The 26,979-nt window shown below is 43.8% G+C and overlaps 2 protein-coding genes across 8 annotated transcripts in view; one reads left to right on the forward strand and one right to left on the reverse strand.

The window, feature by feature from the left end:
- Window positions 1-26,979, forward strand: part of Tg (thyroglobulin) — a 179,968-nt gene that overhangs the window by 101,127 nt on the left and 51,862 nt on the right. For both annotated transcript variants that reach the window (XM_006520745.3, NM_009375.2), the window contains exon 41: window positions 1,399-1,601. In XM_006520745.3, the coding sequence (XP_006520808.2) occupies window positions 1,399-1,601 (203 nt within the window). The remainder of the gene's footprint in view (window positions 1-1,398; window positions 1,602-26,979) is intronic.
- The window catches only part of Sla (src-like adaptor), a 51,011-nt gene continuing 32,970 nt past the window's right edge, over window positions 8,939-26,979 (reverse strand). For 4 of the 6 annotated variants that reach the window (XM_006520668.3, XM_011245530.3, XM_030248433.1 and 1 more), the window contains 6 exons: window positions 21,801-21,900; window positions 20,345-20,431; window positions 17,802-17,905; window positions 15,157-15,288; window positions 11,729-11,876; window positions 8,984-10,875 (listed from right to left, as the gene is read on the reverse strand). In XM_006520668.3, the coding sequence (XP_006520731.1) occupies window positions 10,662-10,875; window positions 11,729-11,876; window positions 15,157-15,288; window positions 17,802-17,829 (522 nt within the window). In that variant the 5' untranslated portion in view covers window positions 17,830-17,905; window positions 20,345-20,431; window positions 21,801-21,900 and the 3' untranslated portion in view covers window positions 8,984-10,661. Of the gene's footprint in view, window positions 10,876-11,728; window positions 11,877-15,156; window positions 15,289-17,801; window positions 17,906-20,344; window positions 20,432-21,800; window positions 21,901-26,979 lie in introns of all 6 variants that reach the window. The other 2 variants (NM_001029841.4, NM_009192.3) reach the window with 1 other exon arrangement.

Genomic DNA, 26,979 nt, shown 5'->3' on the forward strand with positions numbered 1-26,979 from the left:
TTCACCAGACCCAGAACATGAAAAGCATTTTAAGAGAAGAGAAAAGCCCACAGCTGGAAGAGTACTTTCTGTTATTTATGTACTCCAGGCTGCTGTTCTCTTCAGCTTTTCAAATACTGGGTCAGGCAACCAGAATGTAAGATTTTCCTACCTTTTCTATTTAGGAATATGGGGTCTTTCTGATACTTTCTTGTTCTATATGGAATCCCTTCAATCATAGCGGTACCTGTGAAATCTCATGAAGAATTGCAAATGAAGCTTGAGGGAGATGTGGGCTGTGTATATATCTGCATGCAGATGGTGATGGGAGTTGCAGAGTGCATGTTCTTTCCTTTTCTCTTTGCTGTGACAATATATCTGACAAGAGTACTTTAAGGAAGCTGGAGTTTCCTCTGGCTCACTCTCACATTTTGAGAGTATATCTGATCATGATTGCAAGAACTTATAGTAGCTGATAGCATGGTCCTCGCCCTCAGGACTCAGAGAGGCATGAGCACTGGTGCTCTGATCATTTTCTCCTTTTCACTCAGCTCAGCAGCCCAGCTCATGGGATAATACCTCTCTCATTCAGTGTTGGTCCTCCTACCTCAAGTCAGCCAGCCTAGAAACTTGCTCACAGTTGTACCCAGAGACTACTGTACTAGGTGATCCCAGAGCATGCCAATCTGATGGCTTCTAAGGGCAGATTCTGAGAAGCCAATATGTGTATGAACTTAGGATGATACCAGAGTGAAGCCTGGTATTCACAGTCTGATATTGGAAGACTAAACAGTACAGTAAACCAACAGGGAGGCTCTGTTATTACAACATGAAACAACCAAAGAACACTGTAGTGTCTGAAAAGAGCTAAGGAGATGTATACATTTTTTTTGTTATTTTGTGTGTATGTATGTGGGTAATTTCATTTAATATGGTGCTGCATCTTCAACAAATAGTTATTAAATTCTATGATATAGGAAAGAGACATGGGTTCAGTGGCACACTTCTAAAGCCACAGAAGATTAGACATAAGAAAGATTGTTCTCCCTTGCCTGGCATGGTCTAGCCTCTGTTTGATGGATCCACCCGTAGTGGAATCTAAGCCATCAAGTGGGAATCATGGCCTTGTCTGGGCTAGAACTAAACATGCATAGCCTCTGCTCTGCCATGGCTCAGAGAGCAGAGATGTTTCCAGTCTCCTGACTAGTCAGTCCAAAGCTGAAAGACAAGTCAAATTAAGTTTGATTCCAAAGCCCACATTCTTCACAATGTCCCAACCTGTGTTTGTAGCTTATGGTACTGGCCTGAGTGGACAAGAACCCAATTCCCCACAAGGAGCCTTGTGTCTCACATAGCACTGTGATTGGAACATCTAAAGCTGTTAGGACACACATGCTAATGACATCCCTCTTTTTGCAGGCTCTGATGAAGTAGCTGGCAACTGGGGGCTGCTGGACCAAGTGGCAGCTCTAACGTGGGTGCAGTCCCACATTGGAGCATTTGGTGGGGACCCTCAGCGTGTGACACTGGCAGCAGACCGTAGTGGGGCTGATGTGGCCAGCATACACCTTCTCATCAGCAGGCCTACAAGGCTCCAGCTCTTCAGGAAGGCACTGCTTATGGTGAGTTGCACAGCTTGTTTTCAGTACTACTCAACAATCTCCCTGACTTTGGAGACTGGCTGGCTGTGGTTGTTGTTGGTCTTCTGTCATTCCTCATGCTATCATTGTTCTTGCTCAAACTATCACTCCAGGCATGAGTGGTGCAGGAGGCTAAAAGGCTTCCTGACTGCTTTCCTCTCGGGTGGAAGATTCTACATGCCTGGGTATCTCTATCCCCTGGATTCTTATTGGGGTTAAATGTTCTTGTCAGTGAAGAAAACTCACTACTCACGAGTTTGCCTAGTGGGCTGAGATGCCAGCTAAGTGGGAATGCTGCTGCTGTTGCTGCTGCTGCTTTTGCTAATGGTTCACTGATGTTGATGGTGACAAGAAGGAAGAAATTATCTAATTGGATAAATCAGGAGCTATTCTGCCACAGACTAGCTTCTGCTTGTATAGAGAATCTGGCTGGTCAGCAGCTCTGTGTTAGATGCTCGAGTTCCATGATAAATCAGACACACGTTACTTCACAGGAGGCTGTGGGTTCCAAGGCAGGACACACAACATGCATAAGGCAGATATTTTTAAAGGATAGTAAGACGTTTAAAAAGAGGCCCCTGACAAGGATACTGGATGGTAACAGTGTGAAGGGTCACGGCCCTGCAGGGAATATCTGAGTGAATTGCTAAAGGCTGTGGAAGCATTGACCACCGGCAGAGCTTTGGTGACAGTGACAGTGTGTGGACAGTGTTTGCAGTAGTGCCTGACTGGTGCATGCATAGAAACTACCCAGGGGGTTTGCTTGTGCATTTGTCCAGATATTTGCTTGTCTCTTCTTATGATCCTAGCCATTTGTAAGAGTCTGATCAGTGGCACTAAGGACATTCCAGAACTTGGTCTTGCCAAGTAAGCTAGGCTGGCCGGTGAGACTCAGGGATGGAGCTGTCTCCTCCTCCCCAGTACTGGGAGTATAAGCATATACTGGCATATTCAACTTTTTTACGTGATTCAGATTTTACAAATTTTTAAATACATGTTCTGAAGTGTGGGTGACCGTTATTGCTATCTGGTGCCAGAACTATTTTTATCTTCTCATGTACTCAAAATCCACTGAATGGGAGCCCTGTACTTTCTTATCCACAAAGCCACAGCAAGTCTGTCTTCTCCTTCCTTCTGATTTTCTCTAATCTAGGACTTCATGTTGCTAAAAACACGGGGTGTTCATTATTTCTGTATTTCATGTAGCATACCATCTCTAAGGTTCACCAAGAATATACTAATTTTATAAATGTACTCTAGATATGAAAAATATCCCATAGTAAGGATTGACCAGTGTGTGTATACATCTGCTCATCTGTGATAGATACCCATTATTTTCCTTTTGGCTACAGTACTTCTAAGAGCAAGGGGTACATCTGAGGCTTTTAAAGAAGCCAGGAAAGTGGCTTGAGATCCCATCTTGGAAAGATTCCCTTAGAACTGAATAAGAAGAAAGTTTGTGACATGAGTATTACAGGCATAGAAATAGTGAGGAGGCCTCCAGTAATGCAAGCTAAGGAAACATCGAGGTATTTGGGGAAATGACTCAGCCAATAAACTTCAGAACATGTGTTTAGAAATTCATAAAATATGGATCATGTAAATAAGTTGGATATGGTAGTGTATGCTTATATTCCCAGCACTGGGGAGGAGAAGACAATTCCATTTCTGAGTCTCACTGGCCAGCCTAGCTTACTAGACAAAACCAAGCTAGAGTAATACCCTATGTCAAACAATTACAATACACAACAACAGCTAATGATTTCTGCTTAAGGACTGACATCCATGGTTCTCCTCTGGCTTCCACATGTGCAGGAGCACAATTGTGCCTACACATATAGTTACTCACATATATGCACATGTACATGCACATGCACACACAGAAACAAGAGAAGACGAGGAGCATTTAAACCAAAACCTTGAGCCTAATACTGCATAGACCTGCTTTTGCCAGTAATTCTAAACCAGGTAACTATATACTCTAGCCTCATTTAACCCTTCTGAGACCCATACCTTTGATTATGAGGGAGGAGAATGTCACTGCTTGGCCAAAACTGATGCTTGATGGTACTGTCACTGTCCTTGACAGAGAGAAGAGCCACTTGCCTCTCTGTTTCCCTCTTTGAGCTGCAGGGGATTTTTCTATTCCTTGGACTTTTCTATACCTGTGCATATGTTTTCATTCACAAAGAACACCCCCATCCTTTTCCCCTGCCCATTCATCATTTAAAAATTCCTTCCAGACTTTTGTCTCAGAACTAAGCTCTTTCTATGGTGTGTGTTACCCAAATATTTCCTGTACAGCACCTGTCCTGATTTCCACAAGAAACTGATTACTTTCAGGGCCAAGTCAGCCTCTGCTACATATCCTATATCTGAAGAAGAATAGCTAGTGTACCTTTTCCCCCAGGTGCCTGGCTCAGCACACCTAGCAGTAAGCAAGTGCTATGCAGTGGACACAGGCAGCCAGTGTGCAAGTGAATAAACAGGTAATCTGGTGTTCTCAGGGACCCAGGGATCCCAGTGTGCCACATTCTTCCTGGCATATGCTTTCTTATGCTTCTTGCAGCTTGGTTCCATTTTGAAGTAGATCCAAGTGATGAGAGCTTGGAGCATGAGGATCTTCCAGTTCTTAGTGTTAAACTCAGTCTTTTGTGCTCTAGGCTGATCCTGGAGGTATTCCTCTCAGCCCCTGTTAGCAACCAGACCCCTTTTAGGACCTAGAGATGCTTAAATACCTTCACTGGGTCCAGAAGGCAGACTTTTCTTTGTGGAGTTTTAAGTGTTTGAGGAATGTCAGAAACAAATGGCAGTGCATTTAAAAATAACCCCTCCGTCTGCTTTACACATTTGGAAGCAGCTTTTACAACCACTCCCAGAAGTCCTTGGGATCGGGTGAGCTTATTTGGAACTGAGCAAATAGAAATGCTTCAATACATTCATGGCTCTTGCAGTGTTCTTTACCAACCGATGTCTGGGGAAAGGGTGGAAGCTGCTGGCTTATGCCTAAGATCTAGTGCTCTCTGTGAACCCTGGTTTGGGGACTGTTGACACAATCATCCAGAGAAGCTGCTGTGCTGGTAATTAATAAGCTATATTTAGTGTCCTGTACTTGGCAAAATTTTCATTATCTTATATCAGATGCTTCCCACTGACTGGCACAGGCTCTTTATTTTGCTTTCTAGCTTGAGATGAGAAATGTGAGGCTTAGAGAATTTCACCAACTTAACAAAGTACACGTAGCAGAGAAGAGACTTCATGAGGGATCAAGACCTAAGTCCAGGTCACCTGTTGTTCCTCATTATGAAGCTGCTCTTCCGGTGACAGAGTTCTCTCTTAATGAGGTCGTACACGCCTTTAACCCCAGCACTCGGGAGGCAGACGCAGGTGGATCTCTGTGAGTTTGAGGCCAGCCTGGTATACAGAGTGAGTTCCAGGATAAGCAGGCTACACAGTAAAAAGATGTCTCAAAAGCAAAAAAACAAACAAACAAGATGTACTTTAAAAGTGGTCAAACTATGACTAGGTAAGCCTAGATAATGATCCTTTGGCAAAACCCTTCACCTAGAATTTTTTAGCATAAAATTAGTATATTTAATTCTACTGCCCAATACATTAAGAAACTGATGTGGCTAAGGCTTCGAAGCTGCTATCCATGCTAGAAATTTGAGCCTCTTACTACCTCCAATTCCAAAGGAATCCACGTCTTCAATTGAAAAAGTCCCAGGATAGCGTATCTGCCCTGGGCCAGGTTCAAAAAGAAATTAGCTTGGCATAGCAACACATCTGACAGAGCTGAGTTAGGCCAGCTTTCCAGGGAGAGTCAAGGCTGTTAACCCAGAACTGTCTGTTGTTCTCCCGGTCAGCTGCAGCCTCTGGAATTCAGCTGAATCTGTACCCATCCTTCCCTGCTCCATTCCCATGTGACCATGGCCATCACAAACCCTGGAAAGTGCCCTGCGGTGCCAAATCTCAAGCCTATAGGCTATATATGTCCCAGGATAGCTATGGAAATGGCCCAGAATCTTTGTAGATGGCATCATGGACTAATCAAAAGATCAGACACCCCTCTGGGCATATTTATCCTCAGTGGACAGTGTATGTTAGGTCCCTGGAAATCTCTTTCCCAAGGCTCCGAGCCTTGCCCATTCCCCCAGTGTAGGGAGAAGTTTCCACTAGCAACAAGATAACATAGTTATCGGCTTTGAGGAATTCTGCCTGATTTTTTAAAAAATTACTGTTTTATGTATATGGGTATTTTGCCTATGTGCATGGTGCCTGCAGAGGTCAGAGAGGGTATTGGAACACCTAGAATTAGAGTTACAGATGACTGTGAGCCAGGGCATAAGGGTTGAAAATGGACCCCAGGTTCTTTGGAAGAGCACCCACTGTTCCTAACCACTGAGCCATCTCTTCAGCCTCCTGCCTGACTTTACATTGTTATTCGCCTAACAAGAGTGATTCTCATTCTACCATATCCAAATATAGCCATTCTTTCAGGATTTTAATTATCTTATCAGGTTCTTAGCACTCAGCATTGCCTCTGGTTTGTAATCCACAGCCAATACCCAGGAGGGTGAGAGAATTCTGACATGGTCTCACAAACTGTTGCCTATGATTGATGCCTGTAACATAGTGGGAGTGTTCTCCTCTAGCTCGTCTCCTTCTAAATTGTTCTGGCCAGTCTTGAGCACAAATATTTCTGTACAGATTTTATAATGACTTTATTGATGTTTTTCTAATAATTCTCCTGGGAATTTGAGTATAACTTCACAGAATTTTTAATCTATTGATTTTATGGGTAGGTCTATGTCATTATAATGTCTAGTCTTGGTCCATGAATTAAGCTGATAACAGAATGGTGAATACAATATTTGAGTGTCCTTGGATTGTTTCATAGAGTTTTAGATAGTTTTTCCATGGAAGTCTTTGTAATCATGAGTTGAGACCCTTAGCATGCCATAATTTGGTTGGTGTGAATGGCATATTAGTTTTTATGGTGTTTTCCAGTTGGTTGATACTTGTGTTCAGAAACAAGCTGATTCAGAAAGTTTCCTACCTCTAGCGTTAATTTGAATGTCTTGTCTGCTGGGTACATGAACTAGCTTCGTTCTATACTGCTGGAGCAGCCTCAGATGGAGTGACTTAGAGACCCAGCACCAAAGCAGCTCAGAGGATAGAGCCAATACCTTCTAATTACAGAGCATTTCATAAGATGAGAAGCTGAGTGCCTGTGATAGTTTGAATGAAAACTCCTCCGATAAGTTCACAGGAAGTAGCATTGTTTGACAGGACTAGGAGGTGTAGCTTTGTTGGAGAAGATACAGCATTTTTGGAGAAAGTGTGTCACTGAGGGTTGGTTTTGAGGTTTCAGAAGTGAGCCAACGCTCATTCTTCCTTCTGCCTGTGGTTCTAGATATAGAATTCTCAGTTCCTCGCCAATACCATGTCTGCTTGCATGCTGCCATGATTCCCACTGTGATGATAAACAACAAATTTCTGAACTGTAATCTAGCCCCATTTAAATGTTTCCATTTTTAAGAGTTGCCATGGTCATGGTATCTTTTCACAGTAATAGAAACCTTAACAGGACAGTTTCTGTATTATACCCAGGGCACTGGTTTCTTGTAGAAGCTTCTCTACCACCCCAACATGAACTAATCCTCTTCAGTAGGGCTGAGTTTGAGTAGTGGAGGGTGAAGGTATCAGAAGGATGGAGAGGAAGGAAGGACCCTATTGATCCACAACTTGTGCTAAAGGTCCTTAGTAGATCTCTTCTCACCCTCAAGACTCACTGGACTCATCTTTTTTCTCCATCTTTTTTGATTGGGTTGGTAAGGCTTTGCATATTCATCTCCTTCATTACGTGTTACCTATTAAATTTCTCTATAAAATCTACATTATGCCTATACTTAAAAGTACTTTTCTGACACTGGTTCTGTGCTTTACTGTGCTTGATGTGAACTGTCATCTTCTCTTAGCTCTCCAGCACCCAGCTGAGTTCATTGTGTCTCTGTCTTTGTTTCTGAGACATCATTCTGTACTGAGGCAATAAGATCCCCTCTTGCTGTCTTATCGGCAGTGCCTCATACATTTTGGAATGGAGACAGTGCTGTTCTCTCCAAGCTCTCCATTTTCTGGACAGTGTTTCTATTTACTCAAGAATCCTTTAAGAATTTAGATTCATGGAATTTTTTCTCAACCTCTTTCAAGGTGGCCACAATGCACCTTTAATGGTTGTTTGAAATAGTGCAAAAAAAAAAGTGTCATTTTCAGAATGTAAGCTGTCTCCCTTCTCCCTAGACTGCTTTTCCTGTAGTATCATGTAATTGATTCTCATCTTACATTTCCTTCTGCTTCAACATGTAGCAAAAATTTCCCTTGCATTCATTTCTCTCCATGAAAATATTTCCGCACGTTCATCAAGATCACCTGAATCCCATGATAGAGAATGTCTCATAAATGCACCTGTGTCTCCCTCCACAGAATTTCTTCTACACAGGGATACACCTTCCACAGCCTCCCTTCCAAGTAGAGTGTGGGCCTGGGCCTGGACAAAGTGTGCCCTTTCTTGGGGACCTTCTTTATTTTTAAGCTATACACCCTTAGAACTATGTCTCAATTTGATGCTGGAATTTCCAACATTCAACTTCCACCTAGCGTCCACAACCTAGTAAACAGTTATCACTCTTCTACATTCATCCTTCCCAAGCTGCTTTTCTCCCACATCCAAGCTTAGCTCCACCTCTTCAGGGCTTACAGACTCCGCCCTCTGGATGATGCTTCTATTGCTGAAGACCCTCAGGTTCAGCCATTCCGCTCTTTGATCTCTTGGAGGCTGACTTGCTCAGGCCTACAGGACCTGCCCGCTGACCTGTGGCCTGGACTGTGCTTCCTAAATCTTTGTGTAGCTATCTGCTGCTCCTGCCTCGGCACCCATGTAAAGAGTCGCAGCTGCACAAAAGCCCCTATTTTACACATCCCTCTCTTCCTCAGAAAGTGGATCTTTGTTAATGGCATCCTCCTCCATCTGTGACATTGGAGACCTCCACAGCCACAAGCCTCAGTGGTTAAGATGAACAGGTGTCCAGATAACATTTGTGGAAAGAAATTCTCAGGAGACTGAGTAGCTCAAATACCAGAAATAATAGGAAGATAGTTATCATGATGATCTCAAGAAATCCATGCTCCCTCTTGATCCCTTCTCTCTCTACTCACAGGAAGTGAGATGGGGACCCTGAGTCAGAACAGTATCTCTTGCTGACCTTTGTGTGTGTCCTTCCAGTTGACCTCTTCATTGAAAACCAACAACTTTATACTCCTGAGAGGCATATTCATGATTCTCAACCCATAGGTCACTTATCCAAGGTTAAATAAGTATTAGTTTTACTTTAATCAGGAATAAATACATGATTTGGCAAAGTGTAATGCTTCCCACTTAGAAGTACCCCCAAATACTACTCAAAGTTCCAATCACATTGACCACAACAGAAAACAGCACAGAAGATAGTGAACAGAGATACATCAGGAGCCAGAGATCATGGCCTCATAGCAGAAGTTACTGACCTTGTGTGACATTTGTTTCTCACACACTGACGAGTATCTTTGAAATAGCCATTTTGAAAGACCTCAGAGAACACCCATGCCTCTAGGTGTAAAAACACCAGATCTGACGATATGTCACGTCATGTCAAGGCGTATGCTTGTACCATCTGCAGGCTGAGCCCAGGTATATGGAATGCACATGATGGGTGACAAATCCCTCCTGTATTTCTCTTACCAAGAATCCTTGTGATAGACAGGGATGAATAGCCATGACTATCCTGTCTCCCATTCCAGCAGGATATAGGTGTGAGAGAGAATGAAGGCTTCTCTTTCCTTAGTGCCCTGTGGGTTTTCTCTCACCTCTCACAATCATCTATGGCAGCATTCAGCTTCTCCAGTTCCCCTTTCCCAGAAAGGGGCATTCTTATTCATGCAGACGCCAGCCCTTCTTACAGGAAAATATACAGGATAAATTAATTCTCTAAAGCTAACCAGCTTCCTTATAGAATAAAACAAAACAGCAACAAACAAACAAACACTAAGCATTCTAATCTACTTGGTCCAACAAGCCTTGTATTCCTTGTAGATCCATGGGAATAAGAGCACCTGGATAACCCTCACTCCTCCTCAGTTCATTGTAACTGTGAAGGTTCCTCCTGTTTCACATTCAGGGTTACATCATGTTGTTCTCCTTATCTCTCTGCTCCAGCCGGAATCCCAGCATTAAGGAATTCCACTCATACCTCATTTATTCCCATTTGACCTCAGCACAGTATTTCACCCAGGCATCTTCCTATGGGCATGAGGAATGGGGGTTCTAAAACATAGAACCCCAACAACTGGATGAGTCAAAACTGTCTATCTGAGAAGTTTTTCCAGTAGAGCTGCCTCCTCCCTCTCCTGTTTTCTCCCTCACTACCCTATACTTTCCTGTGGCTTAGCATGGCCATCTAATGCCCACGTGACTTCAATACCCCTGAGTGCTAAAGATTCCATTCGGCTCAGAGATTTAATCCCTTCGGAATATTTTTTTAGTGTCACTGGTCCTTTAGAAAGAGAAGAGACATAACCCAAAAGTCTCACTGGACCTATAAAGGTAGTTTGGCTCCAGGTAGAGGTCATTCTGGAGCTAGGAAGTCATCTTCCCCATGTTCTTTCTCAGATGGATGCTTTCCACATGGTCTCAGAGAAGGGCCATTTGGATTTCGAGTTGGAGTCAGTCTCCAAGTACTCTTGCAAAAGTGTTCTGTTCTACATACACACACAGTTCTTTGACGCACTGCCCCATTTCATCATGATTTAAACATGATGTGACTCCACAATACTGATCAGACATCAGGGAAGAGTTCCTCTGATCAGTGTGTAAAGGCAGTCTCTGTGTGGTTTCCCTTGATTCCTGGAAGACCTGAGGTAACCAAGGAGGAATGCTGGCCTCCGTAAGACCCCAGGTGACAGTCAAAGCCTTTGTTTTTTTGTGTGTGTGTACAAGCCAGGTCATTAATCTTCAAAGTACTGGGGTGCTGAAAAAAAGGAACTCTTGCGTTTGCTGCCAGTGTACATTAGGGAGAGACTCTTCTTCTTCCGGTCGAAGGAGCTGCTGTCATCCCCTGTCAGGGACAGGTAAGAGGCAATGCTTTCCCGAAGACCATAGCTGAAAAGGGATTCGTCCACTCTGAGTGGGTTCTCTGCTCCCTCTGAACCTTCTTGCAATCTGTGTGTCAAAAGATTCAGACAGAGAAAGTGGAGAAGAGAGGGATGTTGGACATAGTAGGTTGTGGAGACGAGGAATGAAAGGATGGGAAAGACAGAAGAGGAAGGGGAGGAAGAAGGAAAGGAGGTTAGATTTTTGTAGCTGTTTTTAATTTCATTTCTTGCAATGGTGGGCTGTATGTTTCTTTGTGTGGTTTAAACTTTCCATGAATATTCTTAATGTATATTTTTATGGTGTTTTAAAGAACTGGCTGTTTATTTCATGTCTCAGAAAATTCTTATCTCTGATTTGCTTTAAATTAACTGATGAGGTATGTAGACCCATGACCAATTAATGAGATACCCACTGATTACAGCCCACATATACACACCTGGAAAGTCAATAGCTCCTGATGAAGTAAATAGAAAAATTAGTGGAAGTATTTTTCCCTTTCTCAGAGAGAATGAGTTACCTTAAGATTTGAGTAGAATGTTTAAGCTTTGTAAATAGATTCTAAATATTAAATTTATTCTAGATTTATTTATGTGTTTCTGCTTGAGATTCTAATAATCAGAAAGAGCAGGGTGATATGTCTTGTTAAAAAATAAAATGGTGTTTCCATTGAAAACAAACTTTGGCAATGTTGGAGGCTCCTGAAAACTATAGACACTATATGCTAAGTGACACCAAGGCTGTGTTCACCGAATTCGGAAGTTGCCCTTGCTCATGGTTCCACAGAGGCAACAGTAGTGCCAGGTACTTGCTCATAAATTTTCTTGTTCCAGGATCACCCACAATCTGGTGCTCATATATGTTTATGAGGGGTACATGTGTGCACACACACACATGCACATATGCACACACAAACACATACCTGGATACCCTCTTCCAGTCAAAGGTCTTCTGGCGCAAGGTGACAGGTGAACCAGGGCTGGTGCAAGGTGATGGGTGGGATGTTGGAGCAGGTATGTTCTGTGCCAGACAGGGTGTGGTGAGCACACAGCATAGACCATCAGCCACTTCTATGAATGGAAGTACACAACAGTCAGGGATCCAGGCATGCTATAGGCAATATGGGGAACAAAACAGAGATCCAGAACAGTATAGGCCTCTGGTTGTTGGTATGGGAAAAATGAGGCCAAGATGCTAAAGGGCCACAGGGGTTCACCAATGTTGCTATTTACTGAAGGATATGAACTTTAGTCTTATTTGTGGACAGAACACAGATATGGGATCAGAGTTAACCAAACTTGGGCATGTGTTATTGCTTTGATCTGATGGTGCGTTACGTCAAGCATCTCTGAGCCTTGTTCTTCCAAGTTGCAAAAGGGAGGGAAGGAGAAGACTGAAGAGTATAGCAGGCAGAGAGCCATTTGAGAGCAGAGACATTATATTAGGGATACGTTCATGTAACTGTACCTGGATGGGTCAGAGAATGAAGCCATGGATTATAGCACAGGCACCTCCAAAGCATATGTACTGTTCACAGCAGGAAAAAAATGAAGCAAGAACAAAAGAAGGAGAGGGAGAAGGAGGAAAAGGTTGAGAGAATGGAATAAAGGAGGAGACAGGTGAAAAAGCAGAAACAATATAAAAGAAATAGGACGGGGAGGAGAAAGCAAAAGCCAAAGGGCAAGACAGAGAAAGGGGGTAATGTAAGACTAGGAAAAACCTCTGACCCTGCATACTCTGTAGGAGCAAAATAAAAATGAGATAAGCCTACTGTTTCACCACCACCACCTCCACCACTGGCCTTGTAGGAATTCATCTCTCCTGGAGCAGCAGGATATGACTCCCATAAGTTTCAAGCTTTTCTGGCCCATGCATCATGAGAAACACAGATACTATTGTCCCAGGTACCTCAGGACTAAGGAGTGGTGCCACTTTATTCAGGTCAAAGGTCTCAGCCCTGTCTTCAGCCTGGGAAGACGCAGAGGCATCTCCAGCAGGACACGGTTATCTTTGCTTTGGTTCACCTATCCTCAGACTTTAGAGATCATTTCTGGTGGCCTATTTTCATTTGTTCTGTGCATCTCTGAGTTGTCATTGTCCAATAATAAAAGGAAACTGTCTGAGGAAGCATCTGGAACAGTGCCTTGTTGGGCTAGATGTTCAATGGATTCTCAGAGAGTGAGGGAGGACACACCACAGACATAAAACATAGAGACCCTGCAGCTCTACTACATGGCAAGATGGATCCTGAGAATGCTGGGCTTTAGATCTATATACACACATTGCATGACACGGAGTCAACAAAGCCACCAAGTCAACATGACCCAGAGGCTGAGTGCTCTCTCCCAGTTTATCTCATCAAGCATTTGTCTAAACTTTATGTAGTTAGTAGCTTTATACTTGGGATATGGAACAAAAAAACACCATGTAAATGGGAGCAAGAGTCCTGAATCACTGACTTGGAACCAATAGCACATGCCAAAAGCAGTGTATGGCTTTGAATAGAAAATGCATAACCCTGTCCTGCCTGTTGGCTGTTGTCCACTATCTCATTCACCCTGGTCCCAGCAACTCTGTTTTGATCCCATTTTTCCAGTGAGATCTGAGACAAGATACAAGAAGCATTTGGGTCCCTAGGCCCTCTCCAGTTTGGCAGCAGTGAGCCTCTGACTGTAGCCCTTCAATCCACATGATCATCAGAAGTGTCTTTCAGGAAGGTACTAGCTTAATGCCACTTGAGACACTGCACCAGCTTACTGTCCTAGCTGCAGTCCAGAAGCTCAGGTGGAGGTGGGTATGCCTAGCTCAGCAGTATGTGGTTTCCTGATGATGAGAGCTCTAGTAAGTGACATCAGCCTTATGTTTGCTATTGTCTATGCAAAATTTATGGTCAGTGCACTCCTCATATGATCGTTATTAAGAGTCAAATACCACAAACAACCTTTAAACATAGGCAGTTGAAGTCCAGGACTCCCTTCCTCTTTCATTTTTAACAAGCTACTAGCTTTAAGAAGTGATACTTGAAATTATTTTGCACCCATCAGAATGCTAGACATGGCACAAGGACCATTGTGTTTAGCAGTCATAAAATGCCCCACAAAAGGCTGTACCTACCACCTTTATGGAGCAAGAGGTCAAGGCCTTACCTAATATCCCTCACCACCTAGTTTGAGCACACATCTGCCTATGCCAGCAGCCATTGCTCAATACGTGCTGTTTCTTGTAGGTCAGAGGTGTCATCCTACCTCCTTGAAATGCCCTTTGCTTCTTCAGCTAAAGACCCCAAATCCTAAAGTTTGTAAATGAGGTTCCCAGTACAAGGTCAAGCAACTTGAAGGGGCAGGGAGATGTTAGCAAAACAATGCCATTTTTGCCTCCCTCCAACTGGGCAATGAAGCTGAGGAGGAAGGGGCTGAAGGAAAGCAGTTGCCATTCTGTAGGTGCTCATGGCCAAGTGGCAGGCAAAAGGGTTCAACACTTTCCATATTCCAGCCCTACAAATTCTCACGGTGCCTCTGAAAGGTTGAAACAATTAGCATCCTCTTTGCACAGGAAGAAAGTGAGACAGAAAGAATCACAGAGCCCCAGGTCCACAACTGCCACCCGGTAGACATGAGATATAGAACAGGGTTTCTATATCCCATCCAAAGAGTCCATCTTTGAAAAGCTAGTTAACTGCTAATCCCTCTTGTCCATGGACCATAATTCTAACAAGAAGGCTGGTATTTGGGGCTCCTCAGTCTAATGCCTCTCCCATTAACAGCACTTTATTCTCACAAGTCATATGATGCTCTAGCTTCTTGGTGATTCTCCCCATCTTGGTCAGCCTAGGAGACATATTCTCTTCTGGGAGCTTGTTCTCAAACACAGACAAGACCACAATTAACTGAAGTGATAAGGAGAGAAAGGCAGCAGTGTACTTTGGAAATAGGAAAATGGGTGCCGATTCTACTGCTATGGTTACCTCAGAGAAGTGGGGAGAGATTGACATTGGAGGTTGAAAAGGTTTTAAATGCAGCAAAGGGGAAATGAGTGGTATTATCAGAACAACACCCTAGAGTGTCCCTGTACAGACAAACACCTTAAAGAGAGGCAAAGTGTCTACAGTATATGGCTGTGGTTGTGAACACAGAACATCCTGGTATGCGTTCTTTATGCAAAGAGGACATTCTGCTATCCAAGCAGGATGCTCATGTGATCTTGTTTAGCTGAGGAAATGAGCTAGCATATGAAGATGACAACACAGGTACGATAAAGTCAATGGCTTTTCTCAGGGACCTGTGCCACTAACCAAATACTGTCATGCAGTAGAACACAGGCCTCACCCCACTGACCTTCACTATCTCTTACCAGAATAATGAGTCACCAGGTCCTCCAGGCATTGGAAGGTGAGCCTTGGTGAGATGTAGTACCAGTTGTTGGGAAGACGGAAGATTCGATAATGCTTCACCTGCCTGTGTCTCACAGACAGCGAATAGAAACCTGCAAAGGAGATAGCAGGAATCAGGGGTAGCCATAGAGTTCCACATAAGGGTAACAGGCTGCTTCAGACCCATCTTTTAGGTTAGTTCACTATGGAGCTTCTACATGTGACTTGGCCAGCCCAGAGGGGATCTTGCCCTATTTGAGGTAAACTCTGAGATTCTGTGCATTTGGTTAGGAAAGATACAGTGTCGGTAGCCCTGGAGTCCTTTCCAAATGCATACTGAGATGTTTTAACTACTGTCTTTCCAGCCTGTGTATCCCCAGTATCACCACACCATGTGCTAGGAAAGGGAGCCCATCGTTCTTCACCCTTCATGCTCCCTGTTCCTCAGTTTAAGCCAGATTTTCTTAGAAACATGGAGCAGGTGGGTTGTGTTCTAAGTCACTGAGAAATTTGTGAAAGAATGATTTCTCCGTCAGCATCATCATTAAAATAGAATGCGCTGGCAGGTACCATCACCTCTTGGAGCCTTGGTGTCCCCAAGTAGAAAGTAAGACCTGCTCGAACTCAGTCTGTGCTGTCAGTTAAGACCTGGAAGAGACCGTTCTTGAATATTGTATAGAGGCAGACATGGAGGCTCAGATGCCTACACTCAGATGGGTCCAGAGTCATCTCACTGGAGATGGCATCCCTGAGTACAGGCCTCGGTTTCAGATTCCTGACTACCATGAGAGTCATGTGAATCTAGTTGCTCTTCAGTCCTAGTTTTGGAATCACTCATTATGTGACTTCTTGTCACATTGACAAGAACTAGAAGTGTGGCAAACAGGTCTGAATTGGCAAGCAGAAACTAATCAGAACTGTGCATAGCCAATGGGAGGGGTCTTCTACCTGGTTCTACCCTCTGCAGGACTGAATATGGGGTGATTTGGGCATGAACTGTGACACCCTGGGCCCTCTATCTCCTTGGTCATGTCAACCCTGGATCCTTTGAGTACTCTGTGTATGGAGAACCTTGGAACCTAAGTAAGGCTTCTTTCTCTGTATTGCTCTTAGCTATGCAGGCTTTGGTGAGAAAAGTTGCTCTGGGACCTCTATGGTTACATATTACAGCCCCTGCTGCCCCAGAGTAGAGTGAAATCCCTAGTATCATGTGGCTCTATTCCTTAATAGGTCCTGGGAAAACTCACAGAGACTGTGTTTTCTGTCTTGTGAGTGAGAAACAAGCTGAGAAGTTGAATATGCTTCCTCTAAAAAGGCTTCAACCCTAGACAAAGAAATACAGGCAACTAAAGAGTGCTAGGTATGGGAGAAAGAATCTCCCCCAGCAAAATTATCCAATACTAAGTGGTCATCCCTAAAAGCATATATACAAGTAATGTGATACAGTGTGAGCAGGTTGTACTTAGGTATTTAGGAATATATGTGTACACACATATATGTAAATATGGCAACAATTACTAAAAAGGGGACCATAAATTTGAAAAAGACCAAGTTGATGATGCATGTGAGGGTTTGGAGGGAAAAAAAGGGAAGGAGAAATAATGTAATTACATGATAATCTAAAAAAGAAACCTAAAAAATTTTTTAAATATCAAAATAATAATGAGAAACAAGCAGTTCAGTTATCCACATCTAGTCTATAATATATTATATATAATATATGTGTTATGTATAAGTATATATACAAAATATATGAGATACATATATATTATATCCCTAAACTCTACAACAGACTTTCTTCTGGTAGCTATTTATGAGTCATTCTTATCCATTTATATACCATAATTTTTTTCTATGAAGTACTTCTTTACAGTGGGTACCTTGAGTTGGAAAAAAAGGAGTGTACTGCGCATGAGAGGGTACTGTGAAGTGTTTGGGTCCTGTATCTTAAAAACCTGGGAGCATACAGGCAAAGTGATAAGTACTTTCTCAGACTAATACCCTACCTAACATGGTAAAGGATCCAGGCTCATAGAGAGGCAGCCTCCTAGCAATTTAGGCCTGCCACTAGCCCCAGGCTTGAAGGGTGACAAGGACTTTGTTGTTTCTCTTTTTAGTGACACAGGAAATCATAGTGATAAAGATCACTGTGAGTTGACAAGCTCACACCTGCTTGCCCTTATTCTCTGAGATGCCCCATTTTACCCCAGCCCAGAAGTAACTGCTGTTGAGGGCCTGTGCACAGGAAAACTGCAAGAATACCATGTGCACACCACTTGAGTCTCACTATGACTTCACAAATAAGCAAACTGAGTTCAGAGAAGAAAACAATCAGCCCAGAAACAGAGTACAGGCCAGACCAGTCCTAATGCCACAATCTGTATGTCAAGATGCTGCCCAGGCCTGTTATTCATGTATGCTCTCAGTTGAGGGAACTATGGCTTGCCCTATCCTTATCTTCCTGTCTCAGGGAAGGCATGACACCAGGGAGCTTACCGCAGGCCACAGTCTCTACATGCATGTGGGAGAAGAGGAATAGATCTATAGCAAGGTAGTTGAGAGCAACGTGGGCTATGTGGCCATATGTTAATAAAACAAAAACCAAAAAACAAGAAACAAGGCTCACCTTTCTTTGTTTCACTCTCTCGAATCATGAAGCTACCAATCTTTGTATCTGGCAGCTGCAGCAGTTCCTCAGCCTTGTCCCTGCCCAGTCCTTCAAACAGCCAGCTAAGAGTAAAGAGAACAGCCTTAAGTGACCACAAGAAGTCAAGACTTGCTAACTCTAAAGTAAACACAATATCAAAAGCCAGTTACTAGAAAGCTGCCAAAATTACACAGATGAGGGAAGTCAACTGTTGTTTCATTCATTCACTCTGCATTCTTTCAAACAAAGTGCTCTGAGTAGCCATTTGTGCCCAGTGTTGCATAAGGAATGACTGAGAATATGTACTATACATGGTATTTCTTGCCCTGTTTCTTGGCACTGACTAGAGCAGGACCTGATCTTATTTCATCAGGTTGGTACACTATGTGGGCCTTTCCTGTACACTCTGCCAAGGCAACAACACTCCAAACAATGCACTATTGTGTTCTCTTATGGTATCTAAGGCATCTCGGGTGTCCTTGGTGGAGGTTTGGGAATGGCAGAGTGGACATGGGGAAGGACCGAAGTGCAGTGTGGTTCTGCTCCTGAGGAAGTGACACTCTTTCATGAGGATGCTCTTTGTGTTTAAGCATAATCGTTATTGTATGTTTGTATGTTTCTCCCTGTTTTCACCTAGCAATGGGAAAAGATAACTGCTGTGCTACACAGTGGCCCAACACAGCTGGGAGGACCACTTTCACAGAACAGTGACATACAAGGTACTCATAGTAGGACACTTTGTACCAAAGCAACCTGAGTCCAAACGCTATGGCCTCTGCTTCCTTTGCATGCTGAGCTCTGCCTGCCTCCTGCCAAGGGGTAGGTGTGTTGTTAACAGCTGCTGTATTCTAGAGAAAGGACATTGGCTGTTAATCCCCAGGCCTAACTCAGGCTGTGGAGAACAGTAGAACTTCCATCTCACTCCCTGCATTATTTGTAAAGGCACATACACGCTGAGGTTGAAGCACACAGGCTGAGCCCTCCTGAGCACCAGGATCCAGGACACCACAGGTACAAAAGTGGTTCCATTTACCTGTGGCTCCACATCCTGATCACTTTCTTGCTAGAACCAGGATATGCCCTACTTACAAATTATCCAGTTATTCCCAAGCACGACAAAATACACAATGTATTAGTTTTAATGTATATAGAAAATATTTGTACACCTAAGCCCTTCATAAAGTCCTATTCATAACTGTGAAAATAAAACAGTATCAAGACCCATGTGGGGATGTGAATTGTCTTAGCATATTGCTAGTGTGTTAAGCATGTAAAGGCAAATGCTTACCTAGATATCCTACACAGGCAAAACTTCCCCAGGCTCAGAAGAGAAGCCTGAGCATCAGACTCATTAAGTAATTTCTCCAAGTTACCACCAGTTGAGAGGCTAAAATTGTGCATTCTGAGGGGATATGCAATTCCTTAAACATTCTAGTGTCTAGTGTCTAGCTTTCTTTTTTCCATCTATTTGATGGGCTGACCGATAGGGCCAGGATTATGTTAGTCATCTGGCATCTCACCGCCTCAGCTCCTACAATTGCCCTATGCCTTCCGTATGAAGGGACATGTTGGTATGGGAAGCTGAGGAATGAGCAAGTCTCTGGTTTTAAGCAGTTTCTAACTCCAGTCTCATTGGACATGACTCCCATAGCAACCACCTCTGGTCACCTTCCCCATTGTAGCACAAGTGATTAAGATTACCCATAGTGAATCCAAGAGCTCAAATGCTTTCTTCCCAGTGGAAGCTAATGGAGTCTGTCAGGTGCTTTATCACTTGAACAGTGGCAGTTGTTAGCTTCATGTTTCCTCCCTGCTGTGCATGACCTAGCTCAGGTTTTGCCTTGGTATCTTGACAGAAGAGGAGCCTGCAGCTTGGCAAGGCTAAGTCATATTCCCAAGGCCCCTCCATGACAGAAGGGAAGCCTGAGTGTTAGTTTGGTAGTGTCAAAGCCTCACAGGAGTCCCCTGCCTGGCTGCAAAGAACCTAGAGTGCTGGCTTCTCCTCTGCCAGTGGCTGCCTTTACGGAGGGAACACAGCCAACGCTTACAGAAGTGTGATCGCTGTACTGCCCAGCACCACCTCATTTTTCTGGAACCTCCACTTCAGCAGTGTAAGTCTGTACCATTCCCCCATCATCCTACGCTGTGCTCTCTGCTGAACAACTGAGGATACACGGGGCTGAGAAGCTTGCCCGTTATCTCATGGTCTGGAAGTGACAGAAGCTAGACTTGAACTTACAAAGACTGACTTTTAGCCCCTGAATTAGGCTGCTTCCTAGACATGGTCCTAGAGTGCTCAGGTATGGTAGGAATACTATGTCTGAGTAAGAAGTCCCAACTTGCTTCATTTTACTGCTGGGGAATCAAGTCCTAGAAAGTGGGAAATATTACCCCAAGGATGGGGTAAAACCATCCCTTTAAGCAATGCTTTCTTTCCACTGTACAGTGCTAGAGCTTTTTTTAATCACCTGAGTCACCCATACACATCATGGCTGAATGGTACTTTTAAGATGTATACTCACCCATGGTACACTCTGGCCACACATATCCCTGGAATATAACTTTCCCGGCCAGTGCTGAGAGAAATGGCTTTCCACCAGCCCCCTTCACTGTCAGGACAAAGCAGAAAAGGAAATATGCATGTGTAAATGGTAAAGCCAAAGATGTAGTCATCAAACTAGCTCATTGCCCCTTGGGACACACCTCTTTCATGATCTGTCATCACCTCTTAGACCTGAATTTCTCCCGTTGAAAATTTAGATTTCCTGTGTGTGTGTGTGTGTGTGTGTGTGTGTGTGTGTGTGTGTGTGAGAGAGAGAGAGAGAGAGAGAGAGAGAGAGAGATGGTATGTTGGGATTGTCACATGTGTGCATGTGAATGCCAAAAGTGAATCTTGGTTGTCATTTCTAGGGATACTGTCCACCTTGTTTTATTTTCAAATCATTGAATGTATTCATCTGTGTGTGTGTGTGTGTGTGTGTGTGTGTGTGTGTGTGTGTGTACATTTCTGCATGTGAATGATGTTCAGGATGGGGCAAATGCTTACCATAATATGCATAGAGAAATAAAAGGACAACTCTATGTAGTTATTCCTCTCCTTTCATCTTTACATGGGTCTGGAGGATCAAACTTAGGTCACCAGGCTTGTGCACCTAGCACCTTTACGTGCTGAGCCATGTAGCTGGCCCCATCTTTGTTTTAGTGATAGCACCTCTCACTAGCTTGGAAGTTGTTAAGCAGGCTAGACTGGCTGGCCAGCAGTAAGGCTTATTTTTTCTTCTCAACACTGAGATTATAGGTGTATATGCTATCATGTCCAACTTTTGGAGGGGGCGTTCCAAGGGTTAACCTCAGGTCCTCATGCTAACTCAGCAAGCATTTTACCAATAGAACTATTTTCCCAGCCACAAAATTTAGCTTTTAAAGCCTATATATACCCGGCAGACATCCCTCACCACAAGTTACGTGTTCACAGGGGAACCTGTTCACATGCTGACAGTGCCACCCCTGGGGGACCAACAGTTCATTTCCTCAGCTGATATGCATGATTGAAGAGTTTCAAAAACAAAAACTTCCTGTACTCGTTTATTCCCTCAAGTATAACCAAACATCCATTTGCTTGTCTAGATCAATTAGACTCTTAATTGAAGTACACAGAGCCCTTAGCGTGTGTTATAGGCAGTTTAAACCTATACTTAAAGACAATGGCAGGAACACAGGCACTGCTGTTATCATATACAATGCTCTTGGATTCTGCTTCTCCTCCCAGCATGCCCTAGTGAATAACATCACCCCATATATTCAAAGGGTGCCACTGGAGGCTGTAAGGTCCTGGGAGGGCAGGCCACAGCAGGGACTAAATTTCTCACCTCACAGTAGGACCAGCACCTGTGTAGAACTGGACAACTGACTAGATCTGGAACTCTGATGGGTTAGTCATGTTTAGGGGATCATACTTGTTTTGAGAGGCTCACTCACTCAGAAATTACACGCAGTTTCTCTCCTCTCCGGAATATTGGGGGGCTAATGTCAGGAGATGGGTAGTCAGTCAGCACAGCCAGGAAGTCACTTTCAAGTCCTAGGAAGCAAAGAGGAGGGTTTTCACTGACCAGGTACAGGAGGCAATTGGGAATAAAGAGAGACAAAGCTGTGGGGGAGGGGAGGGGAGGGGGTGCCTCTGAAACAGTGGTTCTCACGTGTGGGTCTTGACCCCTTGGTGAGTCACATATCAGATATCTTGCATGTCAGATATTTACATTATGATTCATTACAGTATCAAAATTACAGTTAAGAAAAAACAACAAAGTAGTTTTGTGGATGCTAGTCCCCATAGCATGAGGAACTGTATTAAAGGGTTGCAGCTTTAGGAAAGTTGAGAAGCACTGCTCTGGAGCCTCCTAGCTTGTGTCTGTGAAACTCTACTCCCAGTCGCCCAGTGTCCCAGGCCTCTTCCCCAAGAAGATAGCCTTCAGGCAGGTCTTGTGGCCACAGATCTTGCTTCTATCACAGCCCTACCTTGATCCCAGTGTTCCCATCTGAAAAAAAAGGAGGGGGGTCGCGAGATCTAAAAACTAGGGTCACTTCATCTGGCTTTATTTCAGGGTCTGCCCTGTGTCTACAGGCCTCAGCATCTTAAAAATGGGATGACAGATAAAAGAACCTTACCCCAGAAGGCTATGAAAAGACTCCTTCTTAGAGGGATTTACAGGGCACTACTACTCCTTGAAGTGCTACTGACAGTTAATGAGTTAATGGTGTGGGCAGTGAGGAGTTGTGTGAATATTCCTTCCCATCCATGCACAGACAAGCAATTTCAGTTAAACTAGGAGAGCAACAATAGTCAGATAGATGGAGGGAGGGAGGGAGGGAGAGAGAGAGAGAGAGAGAAAGAGAGAGAGAGAGAGAGAGAGAGAGAGAGAGAGAGAAACAGATAAGGAGAGAGACTAGTTGTAAAGAAGGTATCCAACATGAAGAGTAAAAAAGTGAATCTGATCAAAACACACCATACACATATATAATTATAATTTTAAAAATTCTTAGTACTATTTCTTCAGGTGCCCTCTTTAGGCCCTGTGTGTCCCACATCTGTGGTACTTGGAGGAAAGTGTCAGGCTAATCAATTGTGAGGATCCTCCAGGGATCCTCAGGCTCTGTGTTTAAAAATACAAAACAACAACAACAAACACACACACACACACACACACACACACACACACACCCTTCTTCCTTGGAGTGGATGAGCACTGCGTCATACCTCTAATCAGTAGGGGTTTTAGTGGGGTTGAGACTGTGCATAAAATGTGAGTACTTTCTGTTGTAGGTATGTTAAAATTTAAATCCTTTAGGTTGACATCTGACACTCTACATGACCTACATTCTGCCTCCCCTTAATATGAGCTCATGTATGTATGTATGTATGTATGTATGTATGAGATTTTAACGACATTTGCACTGGGAAGTGTGCTCTTCGGTTCATGTGAGTCCAGTTGGCTAAAGAGATGCAATGATAAGATGCAAATCTCCTTCCTAATGCCTAGCAACATTTGCTCCCATTCTTAGTGATTTTCCATAACCCATATGTGTTGATGCAGATTAGTATTAGGGTACGTTTGAGGGAAACAGCACACTTACAAAGCAGCAAAGATAGTTACTACTGTACCGGTTGGCTGGGCATCAGAACCCTTTCTTCTGGATTACATCTTATACTTACTCATTTAGTGACTCCTCATTGGGGCCCAACCCTGAGCCCAGCAGCAATGAGTAAGCCTACCTCTTCCTCCTTTACCGAAGGCTACATTCTAGGTCCTATGATCATAAGAGCCATTGCGTATGCCTTGGCTTCAGAAAGTTCAGTAGAACCCTGGTACTTAGCTGTGCAGGCTGGCTCCCTAGCAAGCCACTTTCTGTGGTGTAGTGACCTGTACTGATAACTCCAGCTCTGACTTCTCACAGTCTAAAAGTCCTACAGGCCAACTTTTAAATCTTTTGTGCAGTCTGAGCTGAGAGAGATCAGGAGTCAGCTAAGTGCTGATTGGTGAATGAAGCAGAAATCAGTTATCACCATGGAATAGCACACGCAAATGTGTTGTTCATTTTGGGAAACTGAGTCATGAGCAATAAACGATGTAAATGTTTACAAGAGGAAACCAAAAGTAAGTGTTCTAATGAGTCATTGGAAAGGAATACAGGTTCCCAAGAAACAGCTGGGTCAGAACAGAGAGGTTAGCTCTGTAAGACTGCTGGCCTGAGCCAGTGACTGAATGATTCTAACACTGCCCTAACAAAACTTTTCAAAAAGAGGCTCTTCTCTTTGTGGCCCAGATACAACCCCACAAATGAGAAGCAGCACTCAAGTTGGATTAGGTTTGAAGAAAGAAGTTCTGAGTTCTGATAAGGGTAGAGCCAGCCTCTGGGGCAGGAACCTTAAGCAATCTTGGAGGTTACCATAAGTAAAAGTACCAATGCAGAGTGAGGTACAGGTCAACAGGGAAGGCCAGGCCATCAAGGAGCCCAAGATAAATCTTCCCTGAAAGTCTACCCAGCTGCTGGGGCTGCCATTCAAGAGTCTGGGTGCCTGAGGGTATGCCGCCTTTCATGCCCACCCAAACTAAGAACTTCCTATTCTGTAACCATGATGGGCAGGGGATGCTCCTGATACAGAAACACATGGTTCCTGGCCTGATGTACCTACCCAACTAGGAAACAGCCGCTTACTCCCTCAGCTCCCTCAGCTGAGAGCGACAGGTCTTTCCCAGACCTAGGAGCCTCAGCATGAGCTGTCCCTCTGCCTAGTCACACTGGATCTCTCCTCACCTCTGCTACCCTCAGCAACTCCAGCCTCTGGAAGAGACTCTGTGCTTTGCTAGCCTTTACTTGAAGTTTTCCTTTGAAGCAGTGTCTGAAAGTTGCCCTGGCACATCCATATGACTGTCAGAGGATGCCCTTACCTGGCTGTGAGCCCCTAGAAAACTGAGCACGGGGGGTATTCAGTGTCAGGCAGCCCTGGGCACAGCCTGGAGCTTGCCAGACACTCTAGGCATATGTGTGGGAAACAAAATGGAGCTGACTCTATGTTAGGGTTCTCTGTGCTGTCCCCAGAGAATTCCAGGCAGAGAAAAACTGATTGGTGTATCCCCATATGAAAAACTGTTAAAATGACTCCTAAAATACAATATCTATGACAAGAATAGACCCTTTAATTAGAGCCTGTGCTCACCATGGTGTTCGTGGCTTGATGTGGTCACATTGTACACTCCAGATTAAAACTGTGAAACATTACAAAGCCACCGTTTATAGTGTAAGAACAAAAGGAAACAGAAATAAAGAAAACACAAAAGTCCATTGTGCATGCAGGCATTCCAGGGGAAAAAAACAGAGGGATTCTGGGGGCTACAGATTCACAGTTGCAGAGGCAGATTCTCATGGAGCTTTTTTAACAGCCATGTTTTCACAGTTATGACAGTGAACTCTCGCCGGGACAGCCTTGTACTTGGTTTTCTGCCAAAGGGTTTCAGGAACATTAAATGTGTTCCTTCTCCTTATCACCAAAGGACAAACCAATAGAAGACACAGAGCCTGGCTTAAACCTCCAGGGAACATCAGTGTGGCCATAGTGAGCAAATTTGGCTTTAGGGCCCCACTGTCTTCCCTGAACTCTGATCTCTACAGGGAAATAAATATCTGAGGTGGGATTACAGGTTTTCTTCTCAGAGACATCTTCAAGCCTTCTCAGAGCCATGGGTTTATAAAAAATTGCATGTGTGGTTTTTTTATTTATTTAAAAAGAGACTAAACTTTTTGACAAACTGTATGGCAGACATTTTGACAAACGTTTAAGCTACCTGTTTAGGCAGACTTATACATGTAGCATGTAATGTGGAAGCAAAATGAGAGGATGGTACAAACCCATTAGGACTTTACCTTGTATACAAAGTAGAATTTCATTCCTTTTTCAGAAATCTAAACATTTAGATACTGCCATATAATGAACGAGGCAGGAAAGAGGCTAAGGAAGGAGGGCCATGGTCAGTAATGAGAGTCACAGAGTACATCTGTGCTGGCCATGAGGAACTCAGAGCATTTGAAATCAGCTGGGCTGACCCACACACCACCACTTTAGAGATCTGTGATTTGAAGCAAGGCTTCTTTTAACTAACTAGAGCTTGGCTCATTCACATATTAAAACAGAATATATCAAAATCTGCCTTGTGGTGGATTATGTGGACTTCATGACTCAAAGGAACATTCCCACAGAGGATAAGCACACTCTTTCCCAATCAAGACCAGCTCCAGCTGGACCATCTCAGTGTTACTGACACAAAGGAGAGGCAATGTGAGGCTTTCTTACTACCTTTGGCCCATCTAAATACAAACTCCACTTGGTAAGAGGAGAAAAGGAAAATCCAAATATTTGCTGATACCTGGGGAATGAGTAGGGATGGAGAAGTGAATATACAAATGTATCATGTAAGGACAGGAACCCAGACAGAGGTTACTGGCCACATGTTACCTAGCTCGAAGAGCAGGCCTTTGTGGCCTGTTTTTTCTTTAGCATGCCACAGCCACTTCATTTCTAAAGTTAGCACCTGCTCAGTAGCCCCATTGGTGTCTGTAGTAGAAACTGTACCCATCCCTTCTTTCTCATATTCTCCCCAGCCCTGTGGGTCACCCATTCTTACTTGGGGGATAGAATGAGCAAAGCTGGAGAGTTGATGGCATGTCCACAGAACAGCATGAGACTACAGGCCTATGGTCACTTCATTTAGCTCTTTTTGCACCTTGGGTCTAGGCTCTCCTCAATCAACAATCCATCCCCCACAGATAAAGACCAGATAGATCCAAGTGAGCATTCAGAGCTCATGCAGGCAACACCTGTGGCTAGTGGGTGCAGGGCTAAATGGCTGCATTATTTCAACTTCTGCTTTCATCCTGTTTTGACTCATATCCAAACACATTGCCTCTGAAAGGTCACCTTTAGGCCTGACTTTCAGTAAGTTTATCAGTAAGCAAAGCAGCACATATGAACATAGCCAACCAGATGGAGCTGCAGGCTGGCTTGGAGGAAGGCCTACGAAGTTCTGCTGATGCATGGAAGCCAGGTCTGTGGGTCCTACCATCTACAGGTATGGATTTGATAGGTTACCTACTTGTATTTTAT

The sequence above is a fragment of the Mus musculus genome, chromosome 15, assembly GCF_000001635.26.
Source record: "Mus musculus strain C57BL/6J chromosome 15, GRCm38.p6 C57BL/6J".
NCBI lineage: Eukaryota > Metazoa > Chordata > Mammalia > Rodentia > Muridae > Mus > Mus musculus.